Genomic DNA, 26,073 nt, shown 5'->3' with positions numbered 1-26,073 from the left:
ATTTCTTTAAACTGTACTAAAACAGAAACTAAGCGAGCTAGGAGACGGACAGGGTGAGGATGAGGTCTTCTTATCCTGTCAGCTACCTCCAGCAGTGAGCAACTCCCTTGGGGTCCCAGGCCAGCCAGCAAATCCAGGTTTTAATATCCTTCCAGAAGGCCAAAAGGGAGGGGGCAGTTCTTACCTCCAGTGGCAGAGTGTTCCACAAGGATGTAGCCACAGCAGAAAAAGCTCTTCTCTTTGACACTGCCTACTTCAATTCCTTAGCGAATGGGGTTTGTTGCAAGTTTCTTCTGCCGGCATGAGTGGGGTAGGGTTGTCCCATTGGGGAGAAATGTCTTCTCTGATACCCTGGACCCATGTATTCTTCATTTTTATCCATTGGAATGATTCATTATTTTGAATCCAGTCCCATAACATTACAACGACAAGGGGCCACAAAGAGGAAAATTGGGGGTGATGCAATAGTTGTATGAAATTATTATTTTTAATGTTGCTCCATTTACTCAGTGAACTCCATAAATGAATCACATTAGTTTGCTGATGCCCTTTGAATGGGTATATTTATCCATAATGGTTTTTCCTAGGAATTGGCTTTAAAAAAGAAAAAAAGAAATCTCAAAGAATTGGTGTTAAGAGGCCATCTTTTAGAGCTCTAAGTGATACTGTGTAATAATTAAGAAACAGGGGAAAATGCAGGGGTCTAACATAAAAACCACAATTATGGATGTTTCAGATACTCAAGGCAATTTGAAAAATTCAGTATGAAATGGGATGCAATTTGCCCCTGCAGAGCTAGCGATTGCATCTAGTTTGTAGCTTTGCATCTACTTTTGCAAGTAATCCTCGACTTATGTCCACAACTGAGCCCAAAATTTCTGTTGCTAAGTGAGACATTTGTTAAGTGAGTTTTGCTCCGTTTTACAACTTTTCTTGTCACAGTTGTTAAGTGAAACACTGCAGTTGTTAAGTTAGTAACATGGTTGTTAAGTGAATCTGGCTTCCCCATTGACTTTGCTTGTCAGAAGGTCTCAAAAGGTGATCACATGACCCTGGGACACTGCAACCGTCATAAGTATGAATTAGTTGGCAAGCATCTGACCATAGGGATGCTGCAACAGTCGTAAATGTGAATAATGGTCATGTCACTTTTTTGTGTAATGTTGAACAGTCATTAAATGAAATGTTGTAAGTTGAGAACTATCTGTACACAGCTTTAAAATTGTGGGAAAATGTATCATTTTTTAAAGAAGTTGTATAAAGGTAGGACAAGCATACTTGAGAAGAATATGTTTTTTTTCTTCTTCTCTGCTGGCTTTCCGTAATAAATAATTATTCTAACCACTTCTCTTTAGAAACAGAAAAAGAGCAGAGGTTAGCTACTGTTGGGTAACTCTTTAGAGGGAAAGACTTCATTACAGTGAACACAAAATGGCTTCTAATGCAGTGGCGTATCTTCTGCTCAGCATTGCTTGGCTTTGGTGCTAGCAAATTATAGGTTCCTTTGTCTGCCATAACCGTTGTTGTCCTGATGGTGTAGGTGGAATTTCAACTGAATAGTTATTATTGTGTGAGGGGAACGTGAATTGCATTCACTCCTCACTGTACCATGGCAACCAAAATTTTGTCCTCCCTCTACTCCTAACCAACAGCTGAGCTGCCTCAAGTCAGCCTAGAAATGACTCATGCACCTTGGCAGAAAGCAGACAGGCTTCTTGTATGGGAAAGACAGGAAGTCTGAACTTCGTTGGGTTTCTAGGGAGGATAAAGTGATAATTTATTAATCTATTGAAGAATGAATGAAGAGGAAGCCACCAAGGCCCAATCAGTAGTAACTACCATATGGCATTTTACTTTCCTTTGATGATCATGAAATGTAAGAAATCATAAACCATAGTTCTTATTTGTAGCATTTATGCAATGATCTACTTGTACAGGTAGTTCTCGACTTACAACGGTTCATTTAGTGACTGTTCAAAATTACAACAGCAACACCATTTTTCACAGTTACAACCTTCACAGCATCCCCATGATCCTGTGATCAAAATTCAAATCCTTGGCAACTGGTTCATATTCATGACTGTTGCTGTATCCTAGGGTCAAGTCAACGGGGAAGCCAGATTCACTTAGCAATCATATTACTAACTTATCAACTGTTAACAACTCAGGCAAGAAAGGTTGTAAAATGTGGTAAAACTCACTTAACAAGCATCTTACTTAACCACAGAAATTTTGAGCTCAATTGTGGTTGTAAGTCGAGGACTACCTCTACTGCAGTGGGAACATTTTGAAACTAGGTGATATATGACCCAGAGAAGCTCTTCAGGGAATGAAGTTCAGATGTTTACCAGAAGGAAAGAGAGTTGTATTTTTAACAGTCTTCCTATATAGAACTCTTGCCTTTGTTTATTCCCTGCTTCCCTGCACATCCAACGTAATTTCTGCAGAATATGCATATTAAATATTATGCATTTTCAGGGATGTAGGTGCAGGTTTAAAAATTGGAATTTCAGATGTATTGAAAAGCCTGCAATTCGAAAAGTTCTAGTGAACACAATTAACTTTAATATGTATTTTTTGTATTTTGAAATTGTTTTAATTTTTTAATGCCAACATGCTTCTTCAGGAGATGGAGAATACCTTAACTGACTTTAGAAGTTAAAGAAGATTAACCTTAAATGGGATATCATCAGAGTTGTAGCTTTGAGTGATATTTTTAAAATAAATAAAAAAAAACCTGGGAGAAGAATAATCTGCTACTTCCTGGCAATAAAATGGCATGGATACAATCACCAGGAATCAGTCTTCAACTCCAACTGCATTTTCACTCTCTACTGCTTAGATTTCAGCCTAGATACTATAACAGTAGGATGGAAAATGACCCCCCACACACAGACACTAATTTCCTACTGTAATCTGATCATGCAGAATGCTTTGTGGATAAAATGATAGGTTTTTCTTTAGAAGAAAATTGCAGTGGGTCAAATTTTTTAGGTCATCACCACTGTTCCCTCTAAGGTGCGCGGCTGCGCGGCCGCACACATGGCAAGAAAACACCGCACAGCCGTTTCTAACTGCCGCGCAGTGATTTCTGTCACAGGCTTCGGAAGCTGGCTGCCCGCAAAGGAACTGGCCGCCCGCAAAGGACCTCCCCAGACTTCTTTCGATGAGCATGGAGCAACTGACGGTAGTTTGCGCCAGCCGTGGCCGCTCAAACTAGCATCAGTCGCCCCGTGTTCAGCAGAGCAAGCCCAGGGAGGTCCTTTGTGGGTGGCCAATCCTAGCTGCTTGCGCCCGGTGCTGCGACTGAAGTAAACCCCCAAAGCCCTTGCCGCCACCACAATATCTGCTGTCGCCTCCTCCTCCTTCTCCAACAGCACCACCACATTTGCTGCCCAGCGCTGCAAAAGCATGGCAGAGGTGGAGGTGGCGGCAGGGGTAACTTGGATCCCAGCTGAGGTGCTCTGAGCGGAGGGGGAGACACCGCCGCTGCTGCCATAGGCGGGGGCACCAGCGGGAGCTTTGGCGGCTTCATCGCAGCTGCAGTGTGGGCAGCAAATGTGGTGGTGCTGTTGGAGGAGGAGGAGGAGGCGGCAGCAGTTATTCTAGTGTCGGCGGGGGCTCATTGGCATCTTCAGCGGCAGCCCTGCCCCCTGTGAAAAAAAACGAAGATGGAGCAGATCCACGCAGATGACGTCGCTGCAACATGACTGGAGGAGGAATTCTGGGAGTTGAAGTCCACAAGTCTTAAAACTGTCAGGTTTGAAGACCCCTGGGTTTTTTTTTCTAAAGGGTTAGGGGTGCAAGGATCTTGTAACAACAGCTTTAAGACTTGCGTGCTTCAAATGCCAGACTTTCTGAGCGAACATTTTGGTTGCTAAGCAGGAGCATTGTTAAGTGATACTGATATTATATAACACTTTTAATTAAGCGCGTACCTTGAATAAACATAACTTTGAGTTTCAAATAATACTGATTTCGTTGTTGTCTTAGGTGACATCTGTGAAAAAAAATCAGGTGCTCAGGCATGAAAATATCCCGCTCAAACACTATACTTTTCTGCTCACACTGAAAAAAAATTAGAGGGAACATTGGTCATCACATCTTTTCAACCCCAAAGTGTAGAAATTCACTTTCTATTGATTTGGTAGATGAAATAAACAAGGTCAAAAGGTGGAATATCTTTTAACTGAATATTGTTCTTTTCTTTTTTTTCCCCTTCATTTTTTGCAGGATCTTTCCGCAATGATGGCTTGAAAGCTGCTGATGTCCTTCCCATACTAAAGGAAAAGGTGGCCTTTGTTTCAGGTAAGTTCACAGTGTTTCCATTTCCATTCTGAAGTTTAATTAATGCTAGCAAAAATTAGTTTTGTTTTGTTTCCGAGTTTTGCAAGATATTGGGAAACAGTTATCTATCAATTGGATTTAAATAATGTTTTAACAAGTAGAATCCCAAGGGTACCTCTTAAGCTATGTTGTACTGGCGTATTTAAATACATTTTCAACTCTATTTTTAATTTATTTTCCTTGATTCCTCACCTCCTTGAGAACAATTTCTTCATGAAAAGATGAATATGAATTAAATGAATAGGGTCTGATGTTCAATTTTTACCATCTCTACTTATGATTCAAACAAAAATCCTGTTTGTGGAACTCAAGTTAATTTTTTTGTATTTCAACTCCCATTAGCCGAAGCTTAATCAAAAGCAATATATATGGTGTCATCCAAAGCATCTAGCTGATCTCTTGGTTATCTGCCCCATTGTCAATGAAAATCGGGTACAAGGATAGAATCTGGCTTAATATAAGATATCTTCCTAAACAGACATTGAATGATTATCTATCTGCAATTTCTAGGTTATTGGATTAAAAATAATGAGTTGTTTTAAACTTGTGCAATGACATTTGTATTTCTCTATAATTTAACATCATGACATATGGTTCTACATGTAGCTAAAATTAATTAGAATTTCTGCAAACCTCGCATTTGGTTCCAATGCTAAATTAAAATAAACTGGTTGGGCTATAGTTTAATAACAGAACAGCAACATATTGAAAGCTGCACCACATTCTCACATTGTATCTGTAAGATAAACTTCCTTCTGTTTTGAATGTTTGAAAATTGGAAATAATATAATAAAAAAATAAGGAGTAAGTATCAAAAAGTCAAGTCAGAAGGGAGATGACAGGATTCCAGCGGGGTAAGATAATAAAGATGAAAAAGCAAGGAAATGCTGATTCTTAAACAAAACCCAAAATGTCTTAAAGACACATTATTCCCATTGTTGGGTGATCAAATACAGAAGATGATCAAATGCTTACCGGTACATCTTTAATTATAGTGTGAGTAAGAAGGGAAATCAGTTTCCAGACATAATTCAAAGTGTGGGTTATGATTTATAAAACTCACATGACTTTGGAGTAGGTTATTTGAAAGATTATATTCTTTCTCTCTCACCCTGCCTGAATTTTAAGATTCTCAGCAGTGGCCTTCTTTATTCCTCAGAGGGACATTTGCTGTTTCCATTGAGGTTCTGAAATTGCAGATAAAAAAAGACTGGGAAGGTTCATCTTAATTGTTCTCCTTGCAGCAAGTAAATAGCTTTTTCTCTCAACCTGCTTTTGTTCAAATGGGTTTTTGCTGATGGTTGTTGCTTACTGCCTAACTATTTGTTTGCTTTTATGCTTTAATTACAACTGTCTATTCTATTTTGTGTTTAATTATTATCCATTTTGAAGTGGAGAAAAGCAAGAGAAGTGGAAAAGCAAGAGGTAATGTTAATACATTGTAAACTTTGCGAGCCGAGAGTCACTTAGGTGAGAAGGGCAGTCGTACAAACTGACTGACTGACTGAATGAGTGTAATAATGGCATAAATAATGAGTTTTATTTTCATTTTAACATGGATGTGCTATACTTTTCTACTAGAAGGTAGATAGACAAATCATGAAAGTTGTATAATATTCCACGTTCGTGCCTTTGGAATCAATACTGAACTGGATGTTCAAATAGATTAATTACAAATTAAAAGATGAATGTTATTGCATATGTATATGTGCTTTATGAATTTATATCCAATCCTATGCTTGGCGTGTGTGATCCATTATTCAATATCTTGCTTCTAGATATTGCCAGCTTAAAAGCTATGTGGACTACCTTGACCATTGACCTAAAATGGTAAAATAGAGTGATGCTCAAGTTTAAAAGACACCGGTCAGGCTTTATCTAAGCAAGATTCATGTAATTGCCATCCCCATGTCCTTCGTGTATTGCTCAATTGGTAGCCATACTTATGTTAAAGATTCTGGTTTTTAAAAAATGAAAATTTTACTTCTGGAATTTGTGATAGACTTGGAAAAAAGAGCAAACTGCATTAGATGACTTTCTTTTGGTCTTAGTTATTCAAAATACTGCACCCTTTTTTCTGAAGTGTAAATGGGCTTCTGGTTCAGAAAGGAGATTTTATGCTGTCCTAGTGTAACTCATTACCTAAAGATAATATAGCCTGAACAGGCAGAGGTTGTGCAGAATGAAAAGGTTACCATAAAATCCTCTTTTGAGAATATGGTAGAGAAGACACTTGAGACCCCTCTTGTCCAATTGTCTTGCTTCTTTGTCTCTTCATGAAAAGGCAATTGCTTTGGACACAGCAAGCTTAATACCAACCTTGCCAACTACACTGCCTCTCAGTAACAGGCAACAATTACCAGTGTCTTTTTTGGAAATGTATCTTTATGGTTTATTTGGTGCCTGAGGAGCATCATTCCTAATCTGCAGCTGAAGTGTTGTTCTTTATATTCTGTCCTGCATATCTCTACAAAAAGCCTGAGCTCAAAAATGAATTTTGCTTCTTTTTTTCCACCCAAATCACATGAGCTCGCTGTTTCTTTTCATATGTACTTGCTTTCAAGTGCCTTCCTTTCTCTGTGCTTTGATTTCACACTTTTGATTTTCTTCAAAGTCTTCTCTCTTAGAAGATTTTGCCTTCTGTCCTTTGCGGTTATCTTTTTAAAACTGATAAGAAGTTTGGTAGCTGTTGGGTCCAGATAACCCAGGTGCCAGCCAGCTCACATTTCAGAATGGACAAGTTACATCCTCCATCAAAAATGTCTGGGGAAAAAGTTAGATACTAAATTTGAATGTACATGTAGATTTATATTTAAAAGCAAAAGTACTAGTTAAAATCCATGACATTTTTGTAATAAATATAAGTAGTCAAACTTAAATAAACCTGTTTCCTTGGTTTGTTCATTTCCAGTTTGGATGTTGCAAAAAAGTTCTGACATTGCTATGCTATGAAATATATATATACATACACATACACATACACATACACATACACATACACATACACATACACATACACATACACATACACATACACATACACATACACATACACATATACATACATACATACATACATACATACATACATAATACCAACTCAGAATATCAATACTTCCAGGTACAATTCAAGATGCTGATGTTTAAGGTCCTGCATAGCACTGAACCTAGATCCGTGATGGCAAACCTATGGCATGCGTGCCACAGGTGGTACGCAGAGCCATATCTGAGAGGACGCAAGGCATTGCCCTATGTCAGCTCCAGCGTGCATGCAGCCTTCAGCCTTTTGGAGGGTGGTGGGAGGCCGTTTTTGCCCTCCCCAAGCTTCAGGAAAGCCTCCTGAAGTCTGGGGAGGGCGAAAAACAGACCAACCGGGCCTACCAGAAGTTGGAAAACTGACCTAGATATTTGTAGATCTCCAGTTATCTCTACCGGTCTACAAAATTCAATAAGAGTTGTTGCTTTGAGCCCAGCTATTTTCTTCTTTGCAATATATACACAAGATTTATGAACCATTCGTCTTAAATTCTTAATCATTAAGATTAAATTAATTATCTAATTTAATTATTAAATTAAAATCATTTTTCCTCCTGTGATACCCTCCTTTTAGGGGTGGTGTCATGTGATGTATCGGGAATTTTTCCCCCTTTGCTAAACCAGGCGTGGGCGTGGCCAGGGCATGACGCATCCAGCCTGCGGGCCAGGAATTTAACAGCCCTGTTTTAGAGGATATTTTTTCTAAAGTGAGAGTAGCCTTACCCTACTGGCACTATAGGAAATCCCTGAAAACCTTTTTCTTTTCCAGTAGAATCGAGGGAGAGGTTACATGTGGGTATTGTCACAGCCTGATTGGTCCATAGACTGAGGGAAATTTCTTTAATATTCCTCCTTTCCCATTGGCTCCCAGTTTCCTCTAAGTCTTTTGGTCCAAGCACTGTTGTTTTGGCTCTTAGGTTGGAAAAATTTATAAATTCATTATAATTGATTATTTGATTCGATTGATTGATTTCTCTAAATTCCAAATTATATCAGCGGCGGCCCCAGGAGCAGTCCTTTCTGCTTTGTGCGACTTGGGAGAGCCCTTTGGGGCATTGCCCTCCCACTCCGCGAGCCAGGAGCCCTGCTCTGATCCCTGGGCCAGCAGGGGTGACGGGCTTCGAAGTGCAGTTCCCGGGAGCTTGCTGCAATCTGCAAAATTTAAAAAGAGACTCTGCGGCTTTTTTTCCCAGTGCTGAGTGCCTCGTGAGAGCGCACGGAGATTCCCCAGCACACCATTCCTCCTTAACTCAATTGCTGCCTTCTGCCATGCTGTCCCAGATCAGCAAGGGGCCGAGATGATTAAAGGATGAGCTTCGGCTCTTAAAAGGCAAGCCATGATCGTTCCAGACTTCTCGGCAGTGCTTTCGGGGGGGCCAGCAGCCATTTACGCTACGCCACGTATGGAAGGCCACCTGAGGAACCGTGTGGCCACCCTCAAGTTCCTGCATCGCTACTAATCGAGGCCAGTAGGACCTTGACCTGAATACAGATTTGCAGCTCCCGCAGGCCCAAACACCAGTGGAACCTACAGTGGCCTTTGAATCCAGACATGTGAGTGTTGCAATGGCAGAAAGATCTAAGCCTCCGCAGGCCCCATTAGAGGCCTTCAACGAAGATAGGGAAGACCAAACAGATAGGCCCAGAACCAGGGCTGTGGCCTCCAAACCTATGGCAGCTCAGCACCCTTCCAGAGCAGCAGCAAGGGATGAACTTAGGAGGCAGAGAGCTCTGGAGAAGACCATAACCAGAGCAGAAAAGCAGGCCCAGATCACCAGGCCCTGTTCAGCCAGCAGATCCAGGTCCCCCATCCACACATTCGGGCTCTCCTCCTAGAGGGTTTAGTCCTTCTTCCCCTTCAGTTTCCCCATCTAGATCCCATAGGTATTCTAGGCAAGGAGTTTCCCCTTCCCCTTCTATCTCTCCCAGAGCCATTGGTGGTGGGGTTCCTTGGAGGGCCCTTCTAGGTCATACCACATCTGTACAGGGTTAGCCCCCCCCCCCCCAGGATCCACCATTATCAGGCCCAGGAGGATCTTGAAGACCTAGATCTCCTGCCTGAAAATATTAAATGACTCATTTCTACGGCCATCTCCTGAGGCATCGCCAGCATGTCCCAGAGAGACAGGGCCCCTCACCCTGGCAGGGCCCCAGGGGTTCATAGGCAGCAGCATCTCAGGTCCCCATCCCCCTCCATGGTCAGCGAAGGTTCCATTTTGGGGGAGGACAATCACTATGACATGGGCTTCTCGGAGGATGAGGATTCAGTTCCTCCAGATCCCCTCGCCTTTCCGGGTCTCTTTCCACCAGCCATGTTTAAAACTCTGTTATACAAAGCCAGGAAAACCACTAAGATCGGAACTGGGGATCCAACGGTCCCTCAGCCTAGGGACCCCAATCTGGCTATGTTTTCTAACACCGCCACAAACAATGAGGAGATTCCTGCTCCCCCTCCTGTTCCTTGAGGTAGTAAAGTACCAGTGGGCCTGTCCTTCCACCTTTTCCAATCCGGGCAGCAACAATCGCCGCTTCTGCAATGTGGAGCAGGCTTTTGCCCAGGCACTGCAATTGCCAGCAATCGATACACCAGTAGCAGCTCTGGTTGCCTCCTCTCCTATAGTCTCTGGGGATGCGGCTGATAAGATAAAGCCGGAGGACAAGCATGCCGAACTGCTTGTCGGGGTTGCAGCTTCTGGGAGCAGGACAGAATAACAGTGACAACAGATGCAAGTTTGTTTGGTTGGGGGCCTTGATGGACTCTAGGCTGGCGCAGGGTCGTTGGACAGCTTCAGATCTCTGCCACAACATCAATTGGCTGGAGCTGAAGGCAGCTCGCCTGGCCCTCCGACACTTCAAGGACTTGATTGTAGGATGTCACGTACTTCTCCTGGCAGACAATGTAGCCATGAAAGTCCACATGAACCATCAGGGGGGATACTCATTCCCGGGCTCTCTGACTGGAAGCCCTGAAGATCGATTCATGGGCAGAGAGACACTTGCCATCACTGGTGTTGAAACACATATTGGGCACATCCAACCATCAGGTAGACTGGCTGAGCTGAGCAACCCTCAACAATGGCGAGTGGCAACTCATACCTGAGTTATTCCAGAAGATCTGCCAGAGGTTCGGCACCCTGTGGGTGGACTTCTTTGCTACCCCAGCAAACTCACAACTGCCAAGGTTCTTCTCCTGATTCCAGATCCGAACCATGGAGGGCACAGATGCCCTCAGGAGCAGATGGCCACCAGACCCCCTTTACGCCTTTCCCCCTATCCTCCCTATCGTGGGGACCCTCAGTAAGGTAGTAACAGAGAGGGCGCACATCATCATGCTGGCCACCTATTGGCCAAGGAGGCCCTGGTTTGTGGACCTCGTCCAGCTATCAGTATCCCCCCCCATGGAGGATTGCTCAGGAGGAGATCATCCTGTGCCAAGGGTTCTGATCCACCCGGAGCCCCAGTGGCTCCACTTGACTGCTTGGCACTTGAGCAGTGACTCCTGAGGAACACTAACCTACCCTCCAAGGTCATAGCAACCATTGAGGCCTCTAGGCGTCCGTCGACCACTCAAATTTACAACTCCACTTGGTCGGCGTTCGTCAGGTGGTGTAACCCGCTAAGTATCAACCCCACCGATGTCTCGGTGGCCCGCATTCTAGAGTTTCTACAGAAGGGTCTGGACCCACAACACCCTATGCTGCCAGGTGGCGGCTTTGTCCTCCGTTCTTGGGGGGAGGGCCCCTCCGCCCTATCTCACCTCCCTCTGATTAAATGGTTCTTGAAGGGGCGGCGAACCTCATACCTCCCCCTATACATAGATTTCCAACCGGGGACCTGCCCTTTGTCCTCCAGGCTCTGACGGGAGCCCCATTTGAACCCCTTTGAATGGTCCACCTTTGATTATTTTCCCTCAAGGTTGCCTTCCTAGTCGCAGTCACGTCGGCCAGACATATTTCGGAACTGGGCACCCTGACATCCAAGGACGATCCCTGCCAATTCCATCAAGATAGGGTGGTCCTTCATCTGGACCCCACTTTCTTCCTGAAAGTGAACACTCCATTCTACATGGCATAGGAGATCATTTTGCCTAACTTTTGTCCGGCCCCTTCCCACGAAAGGGAGTGTCTCTGGCACCGACTGGACGTCCGCCGCACCTTGCACATGTACCTCAGGTGGACGGCGAGTGTGCACAAATCAGAGGCTCTCTTTGTCTCTTTTCAGCCCGGGTCTTTAGGAGCCAGGGTGTCCTCAGCCACCATTGGCAGGTGGCTGCGGCAGGCCATAGTGACGGCTTACGAGACATCCGATCAGGCCCCTCCAGCAGGGATCACGACCCATTCCACCTGAAGTGCCACTACCACTGCGGCATGGGCTACCAGGGCCCCATTTGAGGACATTTTCCAGGCAGTCACTTGGTCGTCCCCACCCTCTTTCATCCGTCACTACCACCTGGACACATTTGCCTCCGCGGAGGCGTCCTTCGGTCGCAGGGTTCTTCAATGGGTGGCAGCTGCCCCTCCCCCTGGGTCTTAGTTTCCCCCCCTGGGACTAAACTTGGGTATGTCCCACGCGTAACCCCTCCCTCAATTCTACTGGAAAAAGAATGCTGGTCTTACCTGAATGTGTCTTTTCAGTAGAATAGAGGGAGGGGTTACGACCCACCCTAGCTAGTATAGAGAGAGGCCACGGGGAAGGCCAGGAGGTCCCTGGTCTTTCTTGTATCTTTACAGGTACGGTCCGTCGACATCGAGGAAACTGGGAGCCAATGGGAAAGGAGGAATATTAAAGAAATTTCCCTCAGTCTATGGACCAATTAGGCTGTGACAATACCCACGCGTAACCCCTCCCTCTATTCTACTGAAAGGACACATTCAGGTAAGACCAATGTTCTTTTCAGCAGCTTTGGAGATACGAGAGAAATGGGAAGTCCCAGAGATACTTACTATCACAGGTTGTCTTCGAACCCAAAGACTAGATGTCTTCTTCAAATGGAAAGAAAACTGGATACATTTTTGTACAAGTTTTGTTTTGAGTTTCAAACAAAGTTACCTCACTTAAACATTTCAAGTTGGCTGTGTTTCAACCAGATATTCTTGAAATGGCTTGAGTGTTCTGAATTCTGAATATGACTAGACCAAACGCTGTTGCTCTACAGTCTTAGTCAAAACAACAACAACAACACTGGGTTTTTCAATTACAACTCAGTATTCACCCCAACTGCCATGGCTGGAATAATCAGCATGCCCATGGCACCATTCAAAGCGGTTATGTTTTGTTCTGACTCTGAAACATAATTCTTATTTATCTATTTATTCAATTTACGTTGCTGTTCATTGCGAAGCAACTCTGGGCAGGTAGCAAAAGTTTAAAAATTACAATATGAAAAGAAGACAATAAAAAAATAAAATGCAATACACCAGAGACAACATTTTAACATAATTATAATAGATGTTTATAACATCCTGCTCTATTGTCTGGAGGAAGATGCAGGTTTGGGAAGTATTTTAAAGACCAGTAGTCTTGGGGCCTCAAGAGAAATACCTCCTGGTTTCCATAAGATAACACTGTTTATAATTGATGGGCCCAAAGCAGCAACCCTATTGTAGGTAGATAGGTAGATTGGAAGCATACCAATATCTATATTCTTTGCCAGTGGTGGGATTCAAAAAAATTACCTCTTGTTTTGGTGAGTGTAGTGTGGCATGGTGAGCGTGGCTTGGTGGCAGTGGTGGGTTGCAGGTGGTACGCCCCGGTATGATCGTACCGGTGCCTGCCTGGACCACCGGGTACCGTTCTGGTACAGTGCTCTGGAGGACCCACCCACCCGCCCACGCTCTTTACCTGTCTTTAAATTCTTTGGAGCTTCCGCGCATGCGCACGGCACACACAGTACCTGCGCAACACTCCGCCGAGCAGCTGGAGCATTGTGGAGGTTTGCAGAAGTGTAGCTGGAGGGTAAGACGCATGCACTTGCAGCATGCGTTCATATGGATGACGCTGGGCCCCGTTGCAACCATACCGGTTGCAACTGGATCCGGAACTCCCCACTGCTTGGTGGGCATGTCAGGGGAAGGATACTGTAAAATTTCCATTCCCACCACACTCCAGGGGAAGGATACTGTAAAATCCCCATTTCCTCCCAATCAGCTGGGACTCGGGAGGCAGAGAATAGATGGGGACAGGGCCAGTCAGAGGTGGTATTTACCGGTTCTCTGAACTACTCAAAATTTCCACTACCGATTCTCCAGAACTGGTCAGAACCTGCTGAATACCACCTCTGTTCTTTACCATGCAGGGCCTTAGAGAGCACCAGCATCTTGAATTGTACCATGTAGCCCATCGATAGCCAGGGAAGCTAATACATTAGGAGTATTATTTATTAAGGTTTTATTTATAACTACTTGTGCTGCTCCATTTAGGAGCAGCTTTAATTTCTGAGTGGTCTTGAATCCTAGTTTTTCTTTGAACTTTGAACATGCAAAACATCTATTACAAGGTCAAAACAGTTCAACTTGAACTGTTTTACACATTTCTACCTCTCATTCCCCAGGCAGATACATTACATTACACTTCACAATCTCACTGCACATTGATGATACTTTATCTAAATAGCCCCAGCAAGCATATGTCACATGGTGGTTTAGCAATATCTGAAGGATCATAAATGTCCTACTTATGCAGGATATAACTATTATCAAGAAAGTAAATAGCCATTTTGAAAGGTATGTGCTAGGAGTTACTCGGTCTGAATGTTAGCCAATTGTTGCATGAATTTGGCTTTGACCGCTGCATCTGTTTGTGGAAATATTTAGAAGGAGATTGTTAATAAGAGAAAAATGAGAGTCAAGAGGAAGGAAATGCAATGTGCTGCTGTAGTAATATATAAAAAGAAGAAAATAACACCAATTGCATTTGGAAGCAGTTCTCAGGGACAGAAAACGTACATTCCAATTCAATTGTTTGTTAATGACATTTGCTGACATTCACGCCAGCCCTTGTCCTTGCGTAGAAAAAATTGTTTTGGGGAAAGTGTTCACTTGATACAGAAAATAAAATGTTTTTACTTGGAAAGGTCGGTGATCTAAAATAAAGTAATACCTATTGTTGCTCCATGAAGGGCAATTCTTTGTGCATTCTGCTATATCTACATTCCCAAGAATATTTTAAACATTGTAAAGTATCTCTCAAGCTAATTTTAAAGTTCTTTCTGTTCTGAGATTGTAAAAATAAATTGCTGGTTAAGGAAGGTCAGTCTGTACCAAGAACTGAATGGATCACTCTGCACTTGCTGTTTACATACAGGAAAGCTGCTTAAAAGTCTGGCTTACTTCTAAAAGTTTTGGTTTTTATTTGTTTCCAAAGTTTAGAAATAAATAAGTTACAGAAATTACTAGTTTGGGAAGCAAGCACTAAGTAAATTAATATTGGTCAGTTATATCTTTTTTTTTTTTTTTGTAGATTACCTTACAGAGTTCATGCCGACACTGGACAAGAGCGCTGATTGTTGTGAAATCAGCTGTTAGAATTAGCAATGCTGAAGAATTATCTATCAGACTACTCTGTGAATTAATATACATTAACTTTTAGGTCTTAAAGTTCTTAAATTATGCACTCAGAAATAGATATTTTTGAATAGGTTTAAAAGTCCACAAATTAATATGGAAATGAGATTAAATGAATTTAGGAAAGAACAAAAGTAACAATACAGCAGAAATTGATTCACTATTCTTAGTGGAAGATCTTACCCAGTGCTATTGAGCCGAGAAGGTTAAGTGTGATGTGGCCAGCATGCTGAACAGAATGAAGAAAATTCAGGCCTTTTTAGTATTTGGGTGGGGGAGATTAGAAAGTACCATGGCTAAGGTGACCAGATTTTCAGATTGGTGAAGAGGGACACCATTGACTGGGGGGGGGGGGCGGCTTGATTAAAAATTTTATATTTTGTCAAAAGGTCACACAAGGCGATTATATGACCCCAGGACACTGAAAGCATCATAAATATGAATCTGTTGCCAAACATCAAAATTTTGATCACGTGACCATGAGGATGCTTCAACGGTCACTAAGTGCGAAAAATGGTCGCTAAGTGTGAAAAATGGTCATCAGTCACTTTTTTCAATGCCGTTGTAACTTTGGTCACTAAATGAACTGTTTGAAAGCTAAAGGTAGCTTGCATTATGCTAGCTTACATTTTCAAGAGAGAGAAGCTAAACTCCTTATTAGAATTGAAATAGAAATGAGTAGAGTAGAGTGGAGTAGAGTAAAATAGTTTATTAGCCAAGTGTGATTGGACACACAAGGAATTTGTCTTCGGTGTACATAAAAAAAATAAAATACAATACATTCATCAAGAATCATAAGCTACAACACTTAGTGATAGTCTCTCTCTCTCTCTCTCTCTCTCTCTCTCTCTCTCTCATACACACACACACACACACACACTCACTCACTCCTCCTCTGGATTCAATGGGATTTAGGAAATCCCCCCACCTCACATACTCCCTCTTTCTTTCTCTCTTCCCTCCTCTGGATTCAATGGGGTTTAGGAAATCTCCCCTCCTCACACACTCCCTCTTTCTTTCTCTCTTCCCTCCTCTAGATTCAATGGGGTTTAGGAAATCCCCCCACCTCACACACTCCCTCTTTCTTTCTCTCTCCCCTCCTCTGGATTCAATGGGACTTTTAGAAAATCCCCACTCCTGTGCACACACTCCCTCTTTCTCTCTCTCTCTCTCTCTCTCCCCTCCTCTGGATTCAATGGGACTTTTATAAAATCCCCACTCCTGTGCACACACTCCCTCTTTCTCTCTCTCTCTCTCTCTCTCTCTCTCTCTCTCTCTCCTTCTCTGGATTCAATGGGACTTTTAGAAAATCCCCACTCCTGTGCAAACACTCCCTCTTTCTCTCTCTCTCTCTCCCCTCCTCTGGATTCAATGGGACTTTTAGAAAATCCCCCCTCCTGTGCACACACTCCCTCTTTCTCTCTCTCTCTCTTTCTTTCTCTCTCTCTCCCTCCCTCCCTCTCTCTCCCTCTCCCTCTCTCTTTCCTTAAATTCTGAAGCCTGAAGAGGGAAGAGGCTGAAAATAGTAAAGATCCTCAAGGATAAATTCTTCTGCTTTTGATTTGCATTAGTACTACAGCACGTTTCTACTAAGCTCCTGTAAATCTATGCTTTTGATACACATACTGCTGCATAGCATTCACTAAAGAATTCCATGTGTTATCATTTTTCCTAGCTGGGTCTTTGGTGCAATAAGTAAAAGAATTTGCAAGCATGTAGGTATGACATATGGCGAGCTCATGTAACTTGAGGCTGCCACTTGTTCCTCTGAAGCCACAGCCATTTCTTCCTCTGAAATCTCTTCTCTTCAAATCAAAGTCCTTTAAACATTATGCCAAGCAAATTGGAGTTCTACAATTCAGATCCTGTTTCAACCATGATAATTGGCAACCTTTTTTTTACTACAACATGCCCTGCATATTTCATTATCTGGAACGTCATTGGACAGATCAGGATGGGTCTTCAGCATTTTAAAAACAGGGATGCTGGAGCTAAAAACCTCAGTGTAAAATACTTAGAGCAAGAAAGAGTTGGAGAGATCTGTGCTCTTTTCGAGCTTGGAAAGCGGGGGATTACACCATCTTGGCCAGCCGATCCCCCCAGCCACCCACCCCACCCCCATCCTCTTTTCTCCGCCGGAACCCGGGCGGGGGATCTCGGCGGCGACCACCTCCATCCCCGTGCCTCAAACCCTCTTCCTCCCCTCCACTCCAAAACTCCTTGGGGCAGATGGCGAAGGAGGGGTGGAGGTAGAAGCGTTCAGTTTTTTAAAAAAAAGACGGGAAAAAAAGAATTGAATTGAAAACAGTAACGAGAGAGACGAAAATCAGAGTATCCAAAAAAAACCCAACCCAACACTTTTTTTGTGTTGTTCTCCGCGCTTTGCTCCAGGATCCAGATGAGGAAGGCTACAGCCGTTCCCAAAACTTTTTTCCTCTCCCTCTTTCTCTCTCTTTTCCCCCACAAAAAGCAGGACGTAATAGAGCTGTTTCGAGTCCCGATCATTCGGGATCCATTCAGAATCCTCTCGCCACCAAACTCTTAAAGCTTTATCAACTCTATAACAAACCCCTTTTTCTCCCCTCTTCTCCCCTCCTTCACTCGGTCATTCCCCCGAAGTTGAAACCTGAGCGGGGCAGCGATTCCCCTACGTGCTTCAGACACATTGGAGAGAAGTGGGGTTCACCTCTCGCTTTCTTCCCGCAACTTTAAAGGAGTGCGCGCGCGTGCGCCATGGAGAAAAGGCCTCCAAGCGGCCCCGCAGAAACAACCGTGGGAGAGAAAAAGACCTTTTCTTCTCTTTTTTTCCTTTCTTTTCCTTTCTTTCCTTTTCCTTTCTTTTCTTTTCTTTCTCCCGCAGACACACACCCCAAATTTTTGCCGATTCTTAACCGCCATTGGAGGGAGTGGAGAAAGTGGAAAAGGCAATATTCTATCCTATCTGGAATAACACGGGGGATTCTCAGTCATCCTGGAGCTCCCTGGACATCGCAGAAGCCCCAAGTGCGCGGGATCTCGGCGTTTTTCGCATCGGGGCGTGCTGCAAGAAGAGGGAGTGAGCTTAACATCTCAGCTTTGCTGCCCAGCGCTGGCAGAGGGGGCGGCTCCCCCTCTGCTCAGAGCACCTGAGCTGGGCACCGCGTTACCCCTGCCCTGCCTACTCAGACCAGCTGAGCCTCCCTGGACATCGCAGCAGCCCCAAGTGCACGGGATCTCGGCATTTTTCGCATTGGGGCGTGCTGCAAGAAGAGGGAGTGAGCTTAACATCTCAGCTTTGCTGCCCAGCGCTGGCAGAGGGGGCGGCTCCCCCCTGCTCGGAGCACCTGAGCTGGGCACCGCATTACCCCTGCCCTGCCCCCTCCTCCTCTGCCGTGCTTTTGAGGAGCCATTGGGCCTTTTTTCCTGCTCCCGCCCCTCCGCCGCCTTCCTACTGGCTCCCGTGGCCTCAAGGCTCCTCAAAAGCCTGGCGGGAGCTTTGCCAGCTTCACCTCAGCCGCAGTGCCGGGCAGCAAATCCGGCGGTGCTGTTAGAGCAGGAGGAGGCAGCAGCAGTTAGTCCGGTGGTGGCGGGGGCTTACCGTCAGTCCAGTCGCCCCGTGCTCATCAAAACAAATCACTGCGGCTGCGCAGGAGTTGAAAAGTACTGTGCGGTGTTGCGAGCGGCAGCGGATAGGCGGTGGAGCGAGCGATCAAAGAAAGCGGCAAAATTAAAGTGGGATCTTTTGACAACGGCCCGGGACGCGGGAAAAATTATGAAGAAGCATGCCTGTCCTGCCAAATGCGGGACGTCTGGTCACCCTAACCATGCCTGCAAATTAGACTGGAATTCAAAAAGAATTGTGGAAAAGCAAAAGGGGAATTACTCCTACATGGTTGCCAACACATGGACAGATCCATATAGTTATCAAGAATTCAGTTTGATTTAGAATCTTCCTATGACCAGGGGGAGGTGCTTTTTCAGGAGGAAACTGGACTTTCTTGTTTTCTTTCACTTCTCATCCAAGAAGCTTCTTCAGCTCTGACTGGATGGTGGAGAATGGAAAGATTTATATTTCTTGCAGACAGCTGATAATCTGCATCCTTTTAGAGGGTCGCTGAAGCACTTGGAGGTTTATCTGTGTCTTCAGGGTCACTTGAGTAGTACTCCTGATTCCTGTAGTCTGCAATTTTTTCTCTGGAAATCCATTCCTATTCCCAAACCATTAAAAGGGTGTTCACCCCAAATTGTATAGCTAAAGTCTGTAGAAATTCTCAGTCATCCAGGTCATGCTTTTTCAGGAGACAACAGGACTTCCTCAATTCCTCAATTATCCTGTCAGAGCTGAAGAAGCTTCTTGGATGAGAAGAGAAACATCTTCAAAAGAAAAAAACAAGTAAGTCCAGTTGCCTCCTGAAAAAGCACCTTTGGGACAATCATGATCTGGATGACTAAGAATCTCTACCATCTGTTTAAAATCTTCCTATGCATCTTCCTATGTATTTGGAATCTTCATATGTATAGAGTATGGCCTTGCTTGCTTCATTAACATAATATTTTCCAACTTGTTTGAGGAATTAAATAGAAAGCAGTAGTATTGCCCTTTAATAAATATAATAGAGTAGCATGTTTATTTATTTTCTCCTATTAGTAATTGATGCACAACCACATTACACCTAGAAAAATACTTCAACATTTCTTTTGAATGTTACTTACTTATATTGGATTATGTGAGACATCTTCTTGCCTAAGGCAGTTCAACAAGTGGTGCTCTATTTCACAACTCACTGTGGATAAAGTAAACCAATTTATTTTAGCACATGAGAGAGAAAATCTCAGATGCATCATGCTACTGTTGGGGCAGAAAAAAAATAGTACAGATAGTCCTCAACTTATTATTTGTTTAGTTACCATTTGAAGTTACAACGGCACTGAAAAAAATGGACTTATGACCATTTTTCACACGATGTTGAATCATCCTCATGGTCACCTGATCAAAATCCAGACAGTTGGCAACTGACCCATATTTACGATGATTGCAGTGTCCCAGGGTCATGTGATCCATTTTCGCAACCTTCTGACAAGCAAGGTCAATGGAGGAGCCAGATTCACTTAACTACTATGTTACTCAGCACAGAAATGTTGGGCTCAATTATGGTCGTATGTCGAGGGCAATGGCAGACAATGAATAAGGGATAGCTTCTGTGTAAATTGATCTTCAACATGTTCCTGAGATTTTTATTAGCATTGGACAAATTCTCTACTTTTAATTTTGCAATTATGTTGTCCAAATGGCTAGAAATGAATGGTAAATCACTGTCATTTGGGAGTGGGGGAGTAAATGTTATGTTTTAAATAGAACATAAAAACTAACACAAACCTATACAAATTAAAGAGAACAAAGAAAGCAAGAGAAAAAGATCAGAAAAAAGATAAATGGAAAGAAGCTTCTGATTTCCTTTGCAGAAAATACAAATGTGATTATAAAGTTATCCCTTACTCTATGATTACAAAAGAAACCCTCACTTTTTTATATTACCCAATCTTTTTCTAATCACCAAAACCACAAGTCATAAGTACGTATTTTTTTCCTGTTTCATTCCAAAAGTCTATAAAGGCCTGTCAATCATAAATGTAGATTTTATGTCTTCTCTAATCAGAGAAGTTAATTTAGACATCTCTGCAGGTTTCATCACCTTCACCAACCAGTCTTCCATTGTGCATTATGTCAAATTTTGTAATATTTGAATATTAAATTTATTCTCACTGCAGTTAATAAAGTTCCATGGCTTTTTTCTTTGCCTGTCCATTAGTCCCAAAATAAAACCCTCTGGTTTTATTCTGAATTCATATATCCAGAATTCAATGGTTGAGGTTTATAATAGAAGCACAGACACAAAAGAGATTTTCCCAGTATGGAAGTTAGAAGGGATTCACCTCTATAAATATTAAACAGAAGCAGAACTTTATTAATAGTTCTGTCTTCCAGACCATTTGGTATTTTTGAAAAATATTTTTCCCCGGATTCAGTTTTCATGTTTTCACAAAACATCATAGGAAAAAGTCAATCTCAGTTTTGCTAGAATAGTTCTTGCCCGCAGATTTTGTATCATCAGTTATCATTTAAAAATCAGATATATTAAGAAAATCCCCAGTTGTCTGTCCATCCATCCATCCATTCATCTCAAGAGTTTGAAATTTGTACTGGAATGTTTGGAATGTTTATTCAACTTGTATGCCTCCCTATTCCCGAGAGACTCAGGGCGGCTAACAAACCAAAGGGAAGGGGAATACAAACAGAACACAAGACAAGCAAGTTAAAACAAAACAACAGTCACAACAGTTTAAGTGGGGCCGGGAACTCATCAGCCCCAGGCGTGCCAGAACAGCCAGGTCTTAGTGGCTTTGCGGAAAGCCGGAAGGGTGGTGAGGGTCCGGATCTCCATGGGGAGATCGTTCCAGAGGGCCGGAGCAGCCACAGAGAAGGCCCTCCCCCGAGGGGTCGACAGTCGACATTGGCTAGCAGATGGTATTCGGAGGAGGCCTAATCTGTGGGATCTAATTGGTGTAAGGAGGTAACCAATGCTGTTAGTGGGCACTCCTAAACTTTTGAAATATCCGTATGTTTGAAAATACAATGATAATCATCACTTTTATTGCTGACTTTTTTTAAAACATAAAAAAACACCTTTAACACTTCCAGTTGAAGTGATATAGTATACAATGTAGTCAGGGGACTGCCCTAATCACTCAAGTGGTAAAAACTGAAAGGAGACTTTTACAAAGAAACTGCAGTTTGGTCATTTCCGTCTTCCTTTGGCTGACATGATGTAATGTGTTTCCTGATTAATTTTCAAGCAATTGTTTGTTTTGTTACAGGCGGTCGTGATAAACGAGGAGGTCCCATCCTGACATTTCCAGCACGCAGCAATCATGACAGAATAAGGCAGGAAGATCTTCGGAAACTTGTGACTTACTTGGCTAGCGTACCAAGGTAAAAGTTCAAAACAAAAGCCTTGACGTGTTCTTGGAAAACCTTTGGTACATATTGGTGTGGAAAAAAAGAAAGGTTCCTTTTGTGCTCACTTCCCTCACATCTTATTTAGCCAAGTCAGAGAGTAATGGGGTGAAGGAACATAGCACATGGCAGACAATGAATAGGGATGGATTTCTGTGTAAATTGGTTCCCAGCAGAGTCCATGGGATTCTTTTATTAGTATTGGATAGACCCTCTATTTTTCATTTTGCAGGTAAAATCATTGGAAATGAATAGCAAATCACCATGCCATTTGTGATATAATGGGAACTGAATCATGGTAGTTTTGCTGTCACTTAAGCATCACTGATGTCTTCTTGAAAGGATTAATGTCCTGAGAACAAAAGCTCATCATCATATATATTACAATAGTTATTGCAAGGAATTATATCTAATACGTGTTGTATATAATTCACATTAATTTGGGTTTCCTGATAAAATAATAAATTAGTAACCCATGTGCCTATCCAGGGGTAGGATTCAAAAATTTTAGAAACAGTTCTTTGCCTGGTTGATAGTGGCCGTGGCCATGGTGGGTGTGGCCTACTCAGCCTCCTGCACCACCGGGCAGGTATTTTTGCCCTCCCCAGGCTCCAGAGGCTTTCCTTGAGTCTCTGGGAGGGCCAAAACAGCCTTCCCCAGACTCCGGAGGCTGGAAATGACTGGACTTCCAGAACTTCTGGGAGGCCCATTTTTTGCCCTCCCAGAGCCTTCATGCAGGCCCTGCACTTACCTGGCATCCAAAACGGACCGCGTGGAGACTCCTGGGAGGGATTGGGTGGGTGGGGCCAGCCAGTCCTTGCAACTACTGGTTTGGCGAACCAGATGTAAAATTAGTATTCGGTTCGCCCGAACTGGTCCAAACCAGCTGAATCCCATCCCTGTGCCTATCTCCTTATCAGTGATGTCTCAACTGAAAAGCAGGAGTCACCTTGTCTGAATACGCCTTCATTATGGCCAACCTGTATTGTGCTACCTGGTTTGTTTTGTGTATGAAGGATAGTGAAGGAAAAATGAGAAAATCGATTGTGAGGGGAAAGTTTTTGAACCCTCTGTCTGGGCAAAATAAAAATCTGCCTTGAACAAAAGCTCTGAATTAGATACATTTATCAATAAATGCACAATGGCATATTTGAGACCAACCCAAGCATATTTGTATGTAAAACCATTGTAGGTTTTAGTTTCTTTCAAGCATTACTTTGTTATTTCTTTGTTATTTATTACCCTATAATGAAATTCTCAGAGCAGCCTTTATAAAATATTTTTTAAAAACCATACTCTTTAATAGCTCAACAAGACGAAACCATTCTAAAACAATCATGATACTAAGACTTTTTTAGCCAAACAATAAGATTTTTAATTTAGTGCTTGAAAGAGAATCATAATAATGTAGGAATATTTATTATTTTGAAATCAAGTACAGAAAAAAAAAGCAAGTGGAGGCTATCTTCAAAACTATCATATATTATTTATTGTTTATGGACAGAATGCTCCAAATTCTATATTTCTTGGTTAGCTGTGCTTCAAAATTCATCATCTACTTGTCTTTCAGATTACTTAGGACAATTAAAATAATTTAAAAAATTGACATACACATTTTATTTGCTGCAATTTTCAATGTGTGTTTTTCCCCGCTTCTTGTGGGAGAAAAAATGTGATTACCCAATTGCCTCCGAAGTGTGTGTATGTGTTGCACTGGGATTTACCCATTGCACATGGATTGTTAAACTGTAAGAAAAGAAAAAAATATTTTTTGTAATTATTATTTATTACAGCCTAAGGTCAGCAGCATAAAATATTGTACAGGCAAGGTATCCAGGTGATACATACATAAATAGTACATACATGTGTGTGTGTGTGTGGTGGTGGTGGTGGTGGTGTGAATGAATGAATAAATTAATAAAAGGGGTGAAAGATAGGAATTGAGCTCAATAATTGAAGATAATAAAATATATTTTTTTTGCAGTATTTAAATTGCAAACACACCATGAGGTTTCTAAAGGAATAGCTATGAAATTCAAAATTTAGTCACTTCCCTGAAAACTTTCACCAAACATACAGTATAATGGTATGTATGAACAGATGCTGCCGAGGAAATTGTCAGATAAGGGACAGCATTGCCTATGGGTGGATGATGGCTGGGTCCAGAAACTCAGAAAAGACACCCCGCCCTACTTTTGGAGGCTATGAAGGTGGAGAATTGTACTTTCAGATTTAAAAAGATTTTGTTAATATATTTTTACAATAAAGTAAAATGACTTCATGAGGTCATATTTCCTGCCTGGGCTACCTGATAAGGCTGATATGCAGGTGGTTCTTGGTTTGCAATCACTAGTTCAGCAACCAGTCAAAGTTATAAAGGTGCTGAATGAGTCGCACATATGACTAGTCCTTGAACTTCCAGCTGTTGCAGCACCCCTACAGTCGTACGATTGTGATTTGGGTGTTTGGCAATTGACTTGCTCTTATGGCAGTCACAGCAGCCCATAGTCACATGACTGCCATTTGCAACCTTCTCTGCTGGCTTAAATGGGAAAGCCAGCAGGGAAGGTTACAAGTTGCTTCTATAAATTATTCCCAATACTTTCTCTCCCTAGGAGTTCCAATATGGATCCCTGCCACCTGCTGTGCTTCAAAGCAGGCATCTGCCCACAGAATCCCTAATCTGCCCTGAGTGTCCAACTTGATGATGATGATGATGATGATGATGATGATGATGATGATGATGATGATATTTGTTCAGTCATATCTGATTCTTGGCGATTCCATGGGCCAAGTCTCTCTATGTCTTCTGATCTTGCACTACTTCTTTGGGTTGTTCTATTTCTGGCTGGTGTCAGCTTTGAAGGCATCCAGCAACTGTGTTATTTGGCGGCTGGATTTCCTTTTGCCACAAACTCTACCCAACATAATTGCTTTCCTTAGTGAATTTTTCTGCATAATAGGGCCAAAGTAAGTGAGACACATCTTTGTGATTTGGCCTTCTAGTGAGAAGTCTGATGTTATGTGCCCTAGTACTTGCTTGTTGGTCACCTTTGCTGTCCAAAGAAGCCTTCACCACTACCACAGCTCAAACAAGTCAATTTTCTTCGTGTCTTGTTTGTTTGATTGGAATCCAAATTTCACAACCATAGGTAGCTACACTAGAGCAAACTAATCTATATTTGGTTGTCAGGCTAATGTCCTTGATAAGTGCTCAACTTAGGTAGATATATTTGGTGAACAACTGGAGAGGCAAACTCAACCCAGCCATTTTCTCATGGAAGCAGACAGTCTCAGTCATCCAGGTCATGGTTGTCCCAAAGGTGGTTTTTTCAAGAGGCAACTTGACTTTCTGTTTTTTCTTTGAAGACATCTCACTTCTCATCCAAGAAGCAAAATGTCTTCAAAGAGAAAACCAGAAAGTCCAGTTGCCTCTTGAAAAAAGCATCTTTGGGAGAAGCAGGCAGATGATATTACAGAGAGAGTCTCTGGCAGAAAGGAAAAGCTGTGGCAGATGGAGAAGTGTTATAATTGGTGTACAAGTCCTTTTTTTGCCAGTCCTGGCCAAAAAGAAATTCTCCCAAATTTATCTGGGGAAAATTAAAAGGGACACTTTACTTCTGAGCAGTTAGAATTCCAGAGATACGAGAGAAATACAAAAGTGGAAAGCAGAAATATAGCAATGCAAATTTGCTTTAGAAAATAGCAGCAAAATGCAACTGTCAATCTCTGCTTAAGACTGCCCTGAGGGCTGCCAGGAAAATGATTTTAGCAAAAGGAATAAGCAGGCAAAGTTCAATAATATGTGTGGGACCCTTACAAATCCTTCTACAGAAACATGCCTTTGAAGTTTGGCCTGCATTGCTGACAGCTAGCCAGGGAAAAACCACAGTGGACTAAACTCAATTCAACCTCTGTGGAGGTTCTCTCTACTCTTTCCACTTCTCTCTGCTCTGCTTCTCTAAATGCTCATGCTTTGTTTCATAAGTCGTCTGGAAGACAGAAATATTAATAAAGTCCTGTTTCTGTTTAATATTTATAGATAGAGGTGAATCCCTTCCAACTTCCACACTGGGAAAACCTCTTTTGTGCCTGTGCTTCTATTATAAACCTCAACCATTGAAAAGTTTCCAA

At 42.6% G+C, this 26,073-nt stretch overlaps 1 protein-coding gene across 1 annotated transcript in view; it reads left to right on the top strand.

Moving 5' to 3' along the window:
• Window positions 1–4,217: 4,217 nt before the first annotated feature.
• The window catches only part of KALRN (kalirin RhoGEF kinase), a gene marked incomplete at its 5' end in the record, with an annotated part of 302,460 nt that continues 280,604 nt past the window's right edge, over window positions 4,218–26,073 (top strand). The window contains 2 exon segments of the mRNA XM_032209049.1: window positions 4,218–4,308; window positions 21,801–21,915. Of these exon segments, the coding sequence (XP_032064940.1) occupies window positions 4,218–4,308; window positions 21,801–21,915 (206 nt within the window).

This window comes from Thamnophis elegans, chromosome 1, assembly GCF_009769535.1.
Source record: "Thamnophis elegans isolate rThaEle1 chromosome 1, rThaEle1.pri, whole genome shotgun sequence".
Taxonomy (NCBI): Eukaryota; Metazoa; Chordata; class Lepidosauria; order Squamata; family Colubridae; genus Thamnophis; species Thamnophis elegans.
This window is presented reverse-complemented; position numbering and strand designations above follow the sequence as displayed.